At 42.8% G+C, this 11,885-nt stretch overlaps 1 protein-coding gene across 1 annotated transcript; it reads right to left on the reverse strand.

Moving 5' to 3' along the window:
• Positions 1–1,615: 1,615 nt before the first annotated feature.
• LOC118473302 (serine/threonine-protein phosphatase 7 long form homolog) lies at positions 1,616–2,138 on the reverse strand. Its single transcript, XM_035962521.1, has 2 exons — positions 1,975–2,138; positions 1,616–1,887 (listed from the first exon to the last, which is right to left on the reverse strand). Exons 1-2 carry the CDS (start codon positions 2,094–2,096, stop codon positions 1,650–1,652), a joined length of 360 nt encoding a protein of 119 aa, XP_035818414.1. The 5' UTR covers positions 2,097–2,138; the 3' UTR covers positions 1,616–1,649.
• Between the last annotated feature and the right edge of the window lie 9,747 nt (positions 2,139–11,885).

The raw sequence follows: 11,885 nt of genomic DNA on the forward strand, positions 1-11,885 counted from the left end.
GTAGGAGCATCCTGCAACTGAGATGGTCCAATCTCCTCCTGACCTGAGGCGCCAGCGCCAGTGTCGTCGTTGTCGTCGTCCTCGTCGTCGTGGGCCACGTCCTCAAATGTGTCCCGCGTCGATCGCGAGGAGCTCAGTCCTGTTGTAGATGGTCCAACTGCACAAATGGGAGGCTGAACGTCCTGCTGCATACGAGGCACAGGCAGCTGCACGTCAACGCCCGCTAGAGACCGGCATCCACACCGAGCCGCTGCACGACGAAGACGACATGATACCCTCTGTAATCGAAATATTAGTTACAGACATATGTTACAACATACAAATAAACAAGTTTTCTTTTAAACATTGATACTCACTGATAGTAACGATAGCGTAGTACTATCTGAAGTTCTCTGTGAGATACACTCAAGTTCAACAACAGATACGAGCATAGAGTTTCCCTATTCACAAGTTAAAACATTAGGATGCTCAAAACTAGACATAAAGCATTGAATTGAAATCTCTAATTTTAGTAAAGAAATAGTTACCACTCTGTCAAGGATTGGAGCAGCCTCAATTTGGGACCCGTGCCGAGCAGCTATGTCGAAAGTTGTGTCTTCGTCGTCTGACGATTCTTGCTCGACATAGTCTGCAGCTGTCCACTGTCCCTTCAGCTTGCACCTAGTCACACCAGCATACCAAATCAAATACCTCCGAAAGTTGTAGATTGTGTGCGCCTGTTCGTTCTCATAGTTAAGATCCCCTTGCTGTTCCCATTCATCAATGTAATCACGGTGGTGGGTCTCGAAGTTCGTGACCTTCTTCTGTCTCTATCTATCGAACCTGCAAAAGTTAGAAACATATATTAGCGACTAACTGATATTTCAATTATTAGTTACAATAACAAGTGCATGTAGTCACTCACTTATGAAGTTCTATTGAAGTCGAGAATGGCTCCACCGGAAACTCCTGTCGCAATCCGAACTGTCTAGCAACTCTGTGCGGCAAGTGGTACTCAACAACATAAAAACAGATGAGGGGACACCTCATTAGGTAGAGGTTCTCGTCTATTGAGCACATGCTGCTCAACTGTATGCTGGCGAAATATGGATCAAGATACGGTTGCCAGGTCACCTGCAAAAGTTTTAGAAAGCACATGTAAGTTTATAGTCATTTTACCAACTGTTTAAGGAAAAAGATAAAAGTAGACAACTCACCATCGAAGGAGTAAGTGCGTCGAGCTCGTTTGAGTACTCCACGTAAGCACGCTGGTGTCGTGCGAATGGCTCCTTGACCTGGTCCCAGCGGTAAGCAGCCGTGGGCTTAAGCCGATGTCCGGCTACCACGAACCACTCACGAGGAGGAAACTCTCTGGGTCGCCCGACGGGTATGTGTGCCCACATCCACAGCTGTAGTAGGTAGACACATCCACCTAAGCTAGCGGTCCTCGACGAACGACGACAAGCCTCGCAAAGTTGCCTGTACAGGAAGGCCAACACTGCAGAAGCCCAGCTGTATCCTCCTGTCGTATCCCAGTCAGTCAGGCAGGGCAGAAACATCCATGACGCGCTGTCGCCTGTCGCGCTTGGAAAAAGAACTGAACCAAAGAGATGGAGAATCCAAGCTCTACAATGGTATCCAACCGTCTGCTCGTCTGCACCAGGTGGACACTACCCAAAGGCCTGCCTAAGCCAGGTCAGTGGGACTCCGGTGTTGTGGCTACCTCGTAGGTCATCCGGAAGCAGTCTCCCAAGAAAGGCCTCCACCCTCTGCCTCCATCCGCCTGGTGATGCCTGACCGGTCACTGGACGACCAATAATGCTGAGACCAAGAATCTTCTGGCAATCTTCAAGCGTCACGGTCATCTCACCGCAGGGAAGGTGGAAAGTGTGAGTCTCTGGCCGCCACCTATTGGAAGACAAACGAATACAAAATCATTAGTATGCAAAGTAGATTTGATAATTGTAAATATTAAACAACTAGAGAAGTCTTTACCTGTCGACCAGAGCCGTCAACGCCGCGGGGTTGAAAGTGGGCAGCCCACGGCGAACCTGGTACGATACGACGTCCAAGCCAGCCCTCTGTAGGAGAGGAGTGTACCTCTCATCGTACCTCATCTCCTTCAGAAACCGGTCGTGGGTCCGGACCCGCAGAACGGGCAACACCTAGCAATCAAAAGAATTTCATTAGTCAAATATACGTCGCATATATTAATTAAAAAATTTAATATATGTGCAAAATATTACCTCTCCCTCTACGGTGAGACGGCCCCTGTGGTGCTCGTCGTAGTGAGGGTCTAGCAAGTGGAACTGCGCCATCCTGCAAATTAAGATATCAACATATTAGAATATAAGTTGTGTACAAAGTGTAACAAAAACATCGACATATTAGAATAAAATTTGTGTACAATAAAATATATCACACCTGACTAAGTGTCCAAATGCATGTACGTGAGTTGTGGCCAAGTCTATCGCATTTTCCGCATTCATTCTGCTCTGGGTCCACGAGAAAGGGGGACGCTCGACCTCTCCTACTGCGACCAGAAACCCGATCCATAACCATGTTGCACCGGCTCCTTTTCCTACTACCACGTTTGTCCCATCGATGCGCTGGATCAGCAACGTATACCGGACCGGTGTACGTTGGCCATTGTGACTCATCAAGAAATGGCTCAAAACGAGGGCTCGAGGTACGTACTAAGCTCTCTACACTGAACTCAGAAGGTATTCTGCTCTCAAATGCAAAGTTACGATGACGTGCGGCCGCAACATAATGAGAACATGGAAAATGGTATTGTCTAGGTTTACCACAACCGCACGAGAATGCATCAAGTAACACGACATGTGTCCTCGAAGGTCGCACCTCACCGTCGGAAGTTATGCCGCCTAGTGTTGTTACCTCGTATTTACCCAACTCCTCATCAAAGCATTGTACCTCATGTCTATGGGCACGTTCCTTTGCATTATTAAGGTGTGATGTTGGTTTAGGTGCCCATCTCTACCCTTGCGTCTGCATTGCCTTGGCCTGCGCGTGTCTATCATTAAACCAAGCCACAAGCCTATAAAAAGTGAATGTTACTATAGCATTGACTGGCATGCCCCGTATACCCTTGAGCACACTGTTAAATGACTCGGCCATCTTGCTAGTGTGAAACTCGAACCGCCAGCCACCTTCGTCGTAGGCCCTTGTCCATTTCTGCGGTTCCCTCAGCAATCCAGCAATCCAGTTCTTACTTTCAGCATTTGTTGCATCTTTTAGTTCCTTCAACTTATCCTCGAAAAACGAAACCTCCAACTGTCGACATACCTCCTCAAAAAGGGGGAAGTTAGCCTTGCTATGATCCTTTCGAAGAAGATTTTCTGCTCGATGTCGAGTGCACCATCTGTGGTGCATGGGTGCGTAGCCAGGAATCTGCTCTTGCACTGCATTAAGAATACCTTGGTGTCTGTCAGATATGACACCAACCTCGCGTCCAGGGCCTACGACATGGATGCGTACAAGCCACAAGAACCAAGACCAACTATCTCTGTTCTCCCTCTCAACCAAAGCAAATGCCAAAGGAACCAGTGTGTTGTCTACGTCGCATGATATGGCAACCAACAATGTGCCCTTATACTTCCCAAGCAGAAAAGTACCATCAATAGAGAGCACGGGACGACAATGCCTGAAGGCCTCTACGCACTGCGAGAAACACCAGAAAGCACGAAAAAATATCTCTCTGTCGTTCCTCCATTCATTAGGTTTAGGGATGTACTCGTAATGCATGCCTGGGGTTTTTGCTTTGATTGCATTGAACAATGCTGGTAACTTCTCATAACCCTCCTCCCAATCCCCGTATATCATCTTCCATGCTCGCTGCTTTGCCCTCCATGCTTTCCCATATTTGATCCTGTAACCAAACAATTCCGAAGTCATGGTCATAATTGACTTCACCTTCAAGTTTGGCTGACCCTTCAATATCCCCAATATCCTTTTCGCAATCAGGGTAGATGTCAACTGACGATGCTTAGAACTCAGCTCTGTCTGGGCACAAGTGTGTGGACCTACAATTTTGGTGATCTTAAACTTTTCGGTGTCCTTCTGCCTTCGGGCACATACCCTCCAATTACATTCCGACACCTCGCACACAACAGTGTAACGACGCTGTGCATACGAATGTCTCACCTTGAATGGCCTCTTGCGGTTCACAGAATATTCCTGTAGCCATCGTCTCAGTGTAGGCAGGTCCTTGAAAAGTAAGCCTACCTTAATCTCAATGCTGTCGGCGTTATCCGGAGCTTCTAGCAGTTCATCATCACGTCCTTCAGCATATGCATGGGTGGAATGACTTAGACTGCTAAATTCATGTACTGCAGGGTCACGCTCCGGACACAAACGTCTTATGAGTTCAATTTCTTGCTCGGTCATTTCTTGAACCGGACGGTCATCATCAGAATCTAAGGCCCGTGCAGCCTCATATGGCTCCTCCTCATCCTCAATCTGAACATCAACACTATTGGATGCCCTGCATATGTTGTCCATATTATATGACACAGGCACATCAAGATAAGCACCATTATCGATTTGTGGAGATCCTGCATCGGATGGAAGCAAGAAATACCACATTAAAAAGTCTAATGAAACGAAATAACGATGGATATGAACAACGTGTCAAAGACACTTACTAGGATGATCCTGAACTGGATCCTGGGTCATTGGGATCTCTTGGGGGGGTACCACCGGATTAGAAGCCCCACAAACGCCAGGAAGAGGACGAGAAATCCCATACTCGTGCGGCCCCGATTGAGCATCGGGCACAACAACCACTTCTTTCGGAAGCTCTACCAAAGGAGCTTCAATACAAGATGCATTGGGAATTTGTGGAGTCAACCCGACTGGAGCATCACGATGAGCAACAGATAACGGCTGAACAACCACATCCAAACATGGTAGAAGCATGGTCTTCACGATTCTTACATATCTCACCCAATCATCTTCTGAGCCAATGGAGATCAACCGTCGGACAACTGTTCCATATGTAATATGGGACAACAAACCCTGAATTGATATTCTAGGGTCGTTTATGTCGCAACTAATCTCCTCACAAGCTCGAGCGAAAATTTTGTCAAAAGATGGCCTTTCATCGAACAACATGGTCACGATCTTCATACCATCAAAAGTAACACTCCCATACGCATCTATCCCCACGCTTCCTCCATGGTATAGTGTCACTAGGGTGTCCATCTATTGCAAAAATGGATTACTAACTTAATAATGGCTACGTACTTAAGCCTATAAACTTACTAAATAATAAATAAATAGTAACTATTTATTAACTAATAACTATATAGTAAATATTAAATGACCACATCAAACGAAATTACATAATATATCAAACAAATTATACCTGAGATCTCGTAAGAGTCCAGCAAACGATAGAGAAGGTCAAGTCGGAACAACACCTACGTACATTAAAAAACTATTGTCAATAAAAAATTTGGCAGCACCTCCCCTATAAAGTGATGTTTATAGAACCTGGAAAGAAACGACAACACGATGGTTGCCAACACAGAATACTGCACGATAGCATAATAAACAATATGCTAACCATGTGATATCAATGTGCTAAACATATTGCTACATGTATATGCTATACACTTTATAATCACTCGCTTTCCTACATCCAATACACTAACAATATGCTACGAATTTACTAACTATATAATCACTAAATAAATATACTAACAAATAAATAACTAGCTAACTATATAATCACTAAATAAATATACTAAAAACTAAGTAAATAATTAGTGGCGTGGAGGGTCACGAGGGGCTTGACGGCGACGGAGAATGGCAAGGGCAGCGGCGGCTGCGGCTAGGGGCGCTGCCCCGGCTGCAGAGGAGGCCTCGACGGCGAGCGGCTGGGAGGGGCGAGCGGCGTGGGAGGGGCAGCCTCGGCGAGCGGCGAGCGCTGCCCCGGCTAAAACTAAGGTGGCGGCGTGGGGCGCTGGCGGCGGAGGATGCCGCGGCGGCGGCGAGCGGCTGGGCGGCGACCGGCTCGGCGTCGAGTGGCTGGTGCGGCGGCTCGGCGAAACAGAGATAGATCCGAATGAGCGAGAGGAGGACGACGCGGTTCAAAACCCCTAGCTCGGCGCCAAGATCTATGGCGCCGAGCTAGGGGACACGTCAGCCTCCAACTGTCGTCGCCACGTCAGAGCTCGGCGCCATAGGTTGTGGCGCCGAGCTGTGTTACCTCGGCGCCACAGCCTATGGCGCCGAGCATCGGGTCCAAACTTGCAAATTAAATTTCTGGGGTCCAAACGTAAATTTTTGTCACAAAAAGGGCTAAAAAACAAAAAATTCGGTCGGTATTCCTTTTTTATATTCATTTTCTTTTCTGTTTTTTTTTGTTTTTCCTATTTCTTTCATATTTCTAAATTCCAGTTTTCTTTTTTTTCTTCTCCAAATTTAGTTTGAATTTAAAATTCCTTTTATGACTTTGGCAATCAAATGCAGCAACACAAAATACCAACATGATGCATAATTTAATTATTTACATATTTTTACACTAATTTTTAGTTCCTTTAGTTAGATAAAATGCGTAAATTATTCATTTTAAGAAGATGTTGTTTAAATGTGTATTTAAATTAAAGGTTCATCCCAAGTTTTATTAACCTTTTTTAAAGAGAGAATACTTTATAGTATATAATTCCTATTAAGAGAAGGTTCCTAGGCACGTAATCTATAATGAATAGTTTCACTGATTAAACAACGGAGAATCTTTTCATGTTTTCTCTCTTAACTCAAATCCTAGTTCAAAGTTTTAACTCTAAATTTTGGACTACCAAAATTATAATATTACTTTTAATTACCTTTAGGGAAATATACTTTATAAAGGAAGGAATATATTATTAAAGTCACTTTAACTCAATTATTTTTAGAGAAACTTTTCTTTGTATCCCAAAACATGAGTTTGGGTATTACACATGGCAAGCCATATTCACGGCTTCCGACCAGAACCGTTCCGGTGTCTTGTATTCTCCTAACATAGTTTTTGCCATGTCGATGAGTGTCCTGTTCTTCCTCTCCACCAAGCCATTTTGCTGTGGAGTGGAGGGGGCAAAAAACTCGTGCTTGATATCTTCCTCCTCAAGGTACTCTTCTACTTGAAGGTTCTTGAATTCTGATCCGCTGTCGCTCCTTATCTTATTCACTTTTAGGTCAAACTCATTTTGAGCCCGTCTTAAGAAGCGTATGAGGGTTTCTTAGGTTTCTGATTTATCCTACATAAAGAATAACCAAGTGAAGCGGGAATAGTCATCAACAATAACGAGACCATAATTACTTCCTCCGATGCTAAGACAAGCAACAGGCCCGAAGAGATCCATATGTAGCAACTCTAGTGGTCTTGTTGTTGTCATTATGTTCTTGCTCGGATGACTTGTTCCCACTTGTTTCCCTACTTGACACGCATCACATGGTCTGTCTTTCTCAAAACAAACATTGGTTAGCCCTAACACATGTTCTCCCTTTAGAAGCTTATGAAGGTTCTTCATACCAACACATGTGCTAGACGGCGATGCTAGAGCCAGACCATGTTAGTCTTAGCAAGTAAACATGCATCTAGATCGGTAGTCTCTTTAGTAAAATCAACCAAGTAAAGCTTGCCATCAGATACACCTTTAAATGCTAATGAACCATTGACTCTTCTAAACATAGTTACATCAACATTTGTAAATAAACAATTATATTCCATATGACACAACTGGCTGATAAATAGCAAATTATAACCAAGCGATTCTACCAAAAAGACATTAGAAATAGAGTGACCAATAGTAATCGCTATTTTACCTATCCCCTTTAGCTTGCTTTGGTTCTCGTCTCCAAAGGTGATCATGTCATGGGAATCCTTATTCTTGACATAGGAGGTGAATATCTTATTCTCTCCTGTCATGTGGTTTGTGCATCCGTTATCAATGATCCAACTTGAGCCTCCGAATGCATAAACCTACAAGGATTTTAGGCTTGGGGTTTAGGTACCCAACTTGTGTTGGGTCCTGTCAGGTTAGTTACATAGGATTTTGGAATTCAAATGCAAGTCTTACCTCTCTTGAATTTTGGTCCCACATTGGTAGCAACAATTATATCATTCTTACAATAAATTACATAGGAAGCATCAAAAGTATGAAATAGAATAGAAGGATCATGAGATGCATTCCTATCCTTAGTCCCTTGAGAATCAACATGAGATGCACAGTGCCTAGGTCTACTCTTACTATGAGCATAAGAACCACTAGATGAAGCAATCATGGTGCGAGGAGCAAAACAACATCATGACGCGTATGTAAAACGAGATGATCAATACATGCATCATGATGAACATTCTTAACATGAGAATATAAATAAGCATGGTTTTCATGAAAAGAATGTGAGCTACTAGCCATAGGCGCCTTTCCCTTCTCCCTAGTGAAGTTGGGGGCCTTTTGGCTCTTTGTGTCCTTGGTTCCCTTTTGGAAACCAAGTTCATCCTTAATGCAGGGATGTCTATCAATTGTGTAGGTATCCCTAGAAAACTTAATCTTATCACATTTATCTTTGCAAATTTTAAGTTGAGCATTAAGTTTAGCAATACCATCATTCAACATGGAAGTAGTAGAGGCATAATCATTGCAAGCATTGAATCAAAATCCTTACATCTATTGCAAATGGATACATGCTTCAAAGATGAACTAGCAACACTTAGCCTTTTCTATTCTAGCATTTAAATCAACATTTAAACTCTTAAGGCTAGAAATCGAAGTATGGTAAGAAGATAACTCAAAAGCAAGCATTTCATTCTTTTTTTATTTCTAACGCAAGGGATTTTACTACTTCTACAACTTTATCATGTTCCTGATAAAGTAAATCCTCTTGTTTTTTCTAGTAGTATATTCTTTTCATTAAGAGCATCAATTAATTCATTGATTTTATCTACTTTTGATCTTTCTAAGCCTTTAAAGAGATCACTATAGTCTATATCATCACCGAATCATCACCACTAGAGGAAGTGTACTTGGGGGTATCATGAGAGCTTACCGTCTCTTTTTCCATAAGGCAAGTGTGATGCTCGTTGGGGAAGAGGGAGCACTTGTTGAAGGCAGAGGCAGCCAATCCCTAATCGTCGGATTCAGAAGCAAAGTAGTCCGAGTCCCATTCCTTGTCGATGTGTGCCTCACCCTTCTTCTTGCTATATAACTTCTTCTCCTTCTGTCCTCTCTTGTCTTGGTCTTGGTCATTTTCATTATCGGGGCATTGAGCAATAAAATGATCAGACTTACCGCATTTGAAACATGAACACTTTCCCTTTGACTTGTTCTTGTTGGGGTAGTCCTTACGTCCCTTCAAAGCGGTCTTGAAGCGCTTGAACATAAGCACCATCTTGTCCTCATTGAGACCAGCCGCCTCAATTTGCGCCACCTTGTCGGGGAGTGCCTCCTTGTTGGCCGTTGCTTTGAGAGCAACAGGTTGCGGCTCATAGTGAGCAAGAGGTACATTGGCGATGTGGTCGATGTATTGTGATGTGACCATACCAGCATCGTCAACCTTGCCAACCATTCCTACTGGACCTATCACTCGAAGTCGAGCGAAAAAGATACAACAAGAGGTGCACACGCTACTTTATGAATTTCAATTAAACACTAATGAGAACTTTATGCTACCTAAGTCGTGTATGTTAATATTGCTTAGGTTCACCAAAGAGGAAGGATAGGACAGAACATATCAAGGGCGAATCAGAGAGAAGAGTTATGTTTGAGTCAGTGTCTAGCGCGATAGAACCGTCCAGAAGAAACAGTAATATATTTTGATTCCTAAAAGCTATGAAGGCCCACAAGTACTGTTTGGAAAGCTCTTCAAGTCTAGTTTCAAATGCTTCTAAGGCTTACTTAATCGGATATTCCAGCAAGGCGGTCGACCTACTTTAGTGTTGACTAGTCAGAAGGTCAACAATATGCTTGATGACAAAGTTTCAGTATTAAACTGTATCATTCTACGAAGTTGCATTAGGCACGCTATACATGGTGAGAAACATTATCAAGTTAGCTTTCTAACGCATCTAGTCCCATACCATTGGGAGACTCATAGGAGAAGTTATTATCAAAATACTGAAGGCTACGCAGAAGTCGAGCAGCCACGCGGAATTCAGCTCTAGAGATCTCCCGAAGAGGCCCCTTCACATTAGCATGTTAAAATATTTTATTTTCATGTTTATACCTACCTAAGGCTGGTTGTTGCTAGTATAAATACCCCCTATGTCTATGATGTAAAACAACTTTTGATAACCTTTGATGATTTGATAATCCAAATGATTAGCGCAACCGAGCTGCTCAGTGTTTACTCACTAGTACATAGAGGCTCTATAGTGGCGGTTCTAGAGACGTTTGCACTGGCGTTTTTTAGTGCCGCCAGTGCTAGGGGCCAGTGGAAATCGCCATTTCCACTGGCGGTTATTCTAGAAACGCCAGTGAAAATAGCATTTCCACTCGCGGCTTTATTAAGAAAACTGCCAGTGGAAATGCTATTTCCACTGGCGGTTTTTTTATTTAGCCGCCAGTGGAAGTTTTCCCGCCTTTTTAAAATTTTCGTACTGAAATTTATATAAATTTACACACACAAACATATATATATATATATATTGATATTGATAAACATGTAGTATTGATATTAAAAGCAACATGGAATTAAATTCTATCATACATTTATATACATCAAAGTCTTGTTTACAACCATGTATGCATCACACATTATATACATCAAAGTTTTCACTTAAGCTCTAATAACTATCTCGGCTAAGAGATAGTCTACTAATTTCTGTTAGTATTCTAAACTCTGGCAAAGCTAATGTTCCGGAAGCATCGTGATATTTCCCTTCTGCGGGAATGACCTCTTTCAATATGAATGTGCACAGGTCCTCAACTGTACCCTTTTTCTTCCTTGTTCTCCTGGAGTTGTGAAGAGATTCCTCTAGGATCCACTAGTTCATACCTTGCGAGTTCTAGTAAGGCTGCCTCGCATTGTGTGAATTAGCTCCGGTTGTGGTTCTACGGTCGTTCGAAGATCGAGTCGAAGTCTACCTGGTTTTGGTGTCTCTCTCCTCGTCGATTGGTCACATCCAACCTTGATCAGTTATAAAGTCAGTTACTCGCTATTTTTAGTAAATTTACCTTGTTATTTTGTTACCTTTATAGACATTCATCCTATTTATCGACCTACTGCCGTGAAGATCGGGCCAGCCTTGTACCGAATACAACTAGGTACCTATCATCTGGTATCAGAGCCACAAAAAAACCTATAGCCCTTTGGCAGTACTGTTACCTTATGTCGTTTTTGTTCCTCAAGTTGCTAGTTATCACCATTGTATTCATATTGTGTCATTCCATTTGATCTCTGCACTCATTAGTGTTATCAAAAAAAGAGAAAGAAGAGAAAGAAGTCAAAAAAAGCCAAAAAAGAAGTGGAATTTTTTTGAAAGGGGATTGTGTTGCAGTGTGTTGCTGGAAATTTCAGTTTACATTGATTCCGTGATAATCTTTCTAGCAACAATTTCATATCTTCTTAGCATATCAACACACTTGGTTGATAGTACCATAGCCCACCTTGTTGAGTGTGGCGGAACCGCCCGAATTATTCCAACTTAAGTGCCTAAGTCCCACCTTAAAGGCTAGACCACCCTTAAATAGGAATAAAACGTCAGTCCCTCAGATCTAGTCCAATGAGACCACTAACAGGATCAAGTACTACATACTCACTCGAAGGTGAGGCACAGAGCAAATACAATAAATCATAAAACCATACATTAAGGAGTACTTAATGTATTACAACATCATCGGAGTTTATCAAAAGTGGTGCTTATTCTCCGGAATGCAGCGGAATATAACTAACGATAAACA

Source organism: Zea mays, chromosome 9, assembly GCF_902167145.1.
Source record: "Zea mays cultivar B73 chromosome 9, Zm-B73-REFERENCE-NAM-5.0, whole genome shotgun sequence".
Classification (NCBI taxonomy): domain Eukaryota; kingdom Viridiplantae; phylum Streptophyta; class Magnoliopsida; order Poales; family Poaceae; genus Zea; species Zea mays.

What these genes read in the sequence shown, in the direction of transcription:
- LOC118473302 (XM_035962521.1), bottom strand. Translation starts at nt 2,096, where the DNA reads ATGAGGTACGATGAGAGGTACACTCCTCTCCTACAGAGGGCTGGCTTG. An exon ending in TTGACGGCTCTGGTCGACAG is followed by an intron (nt 1,888 to 1,974) that starts GTAAAGACTTCT and finishes GTCTTCCAATAG; the next exon opens with GTGGCGGCCAGAGACTCACA.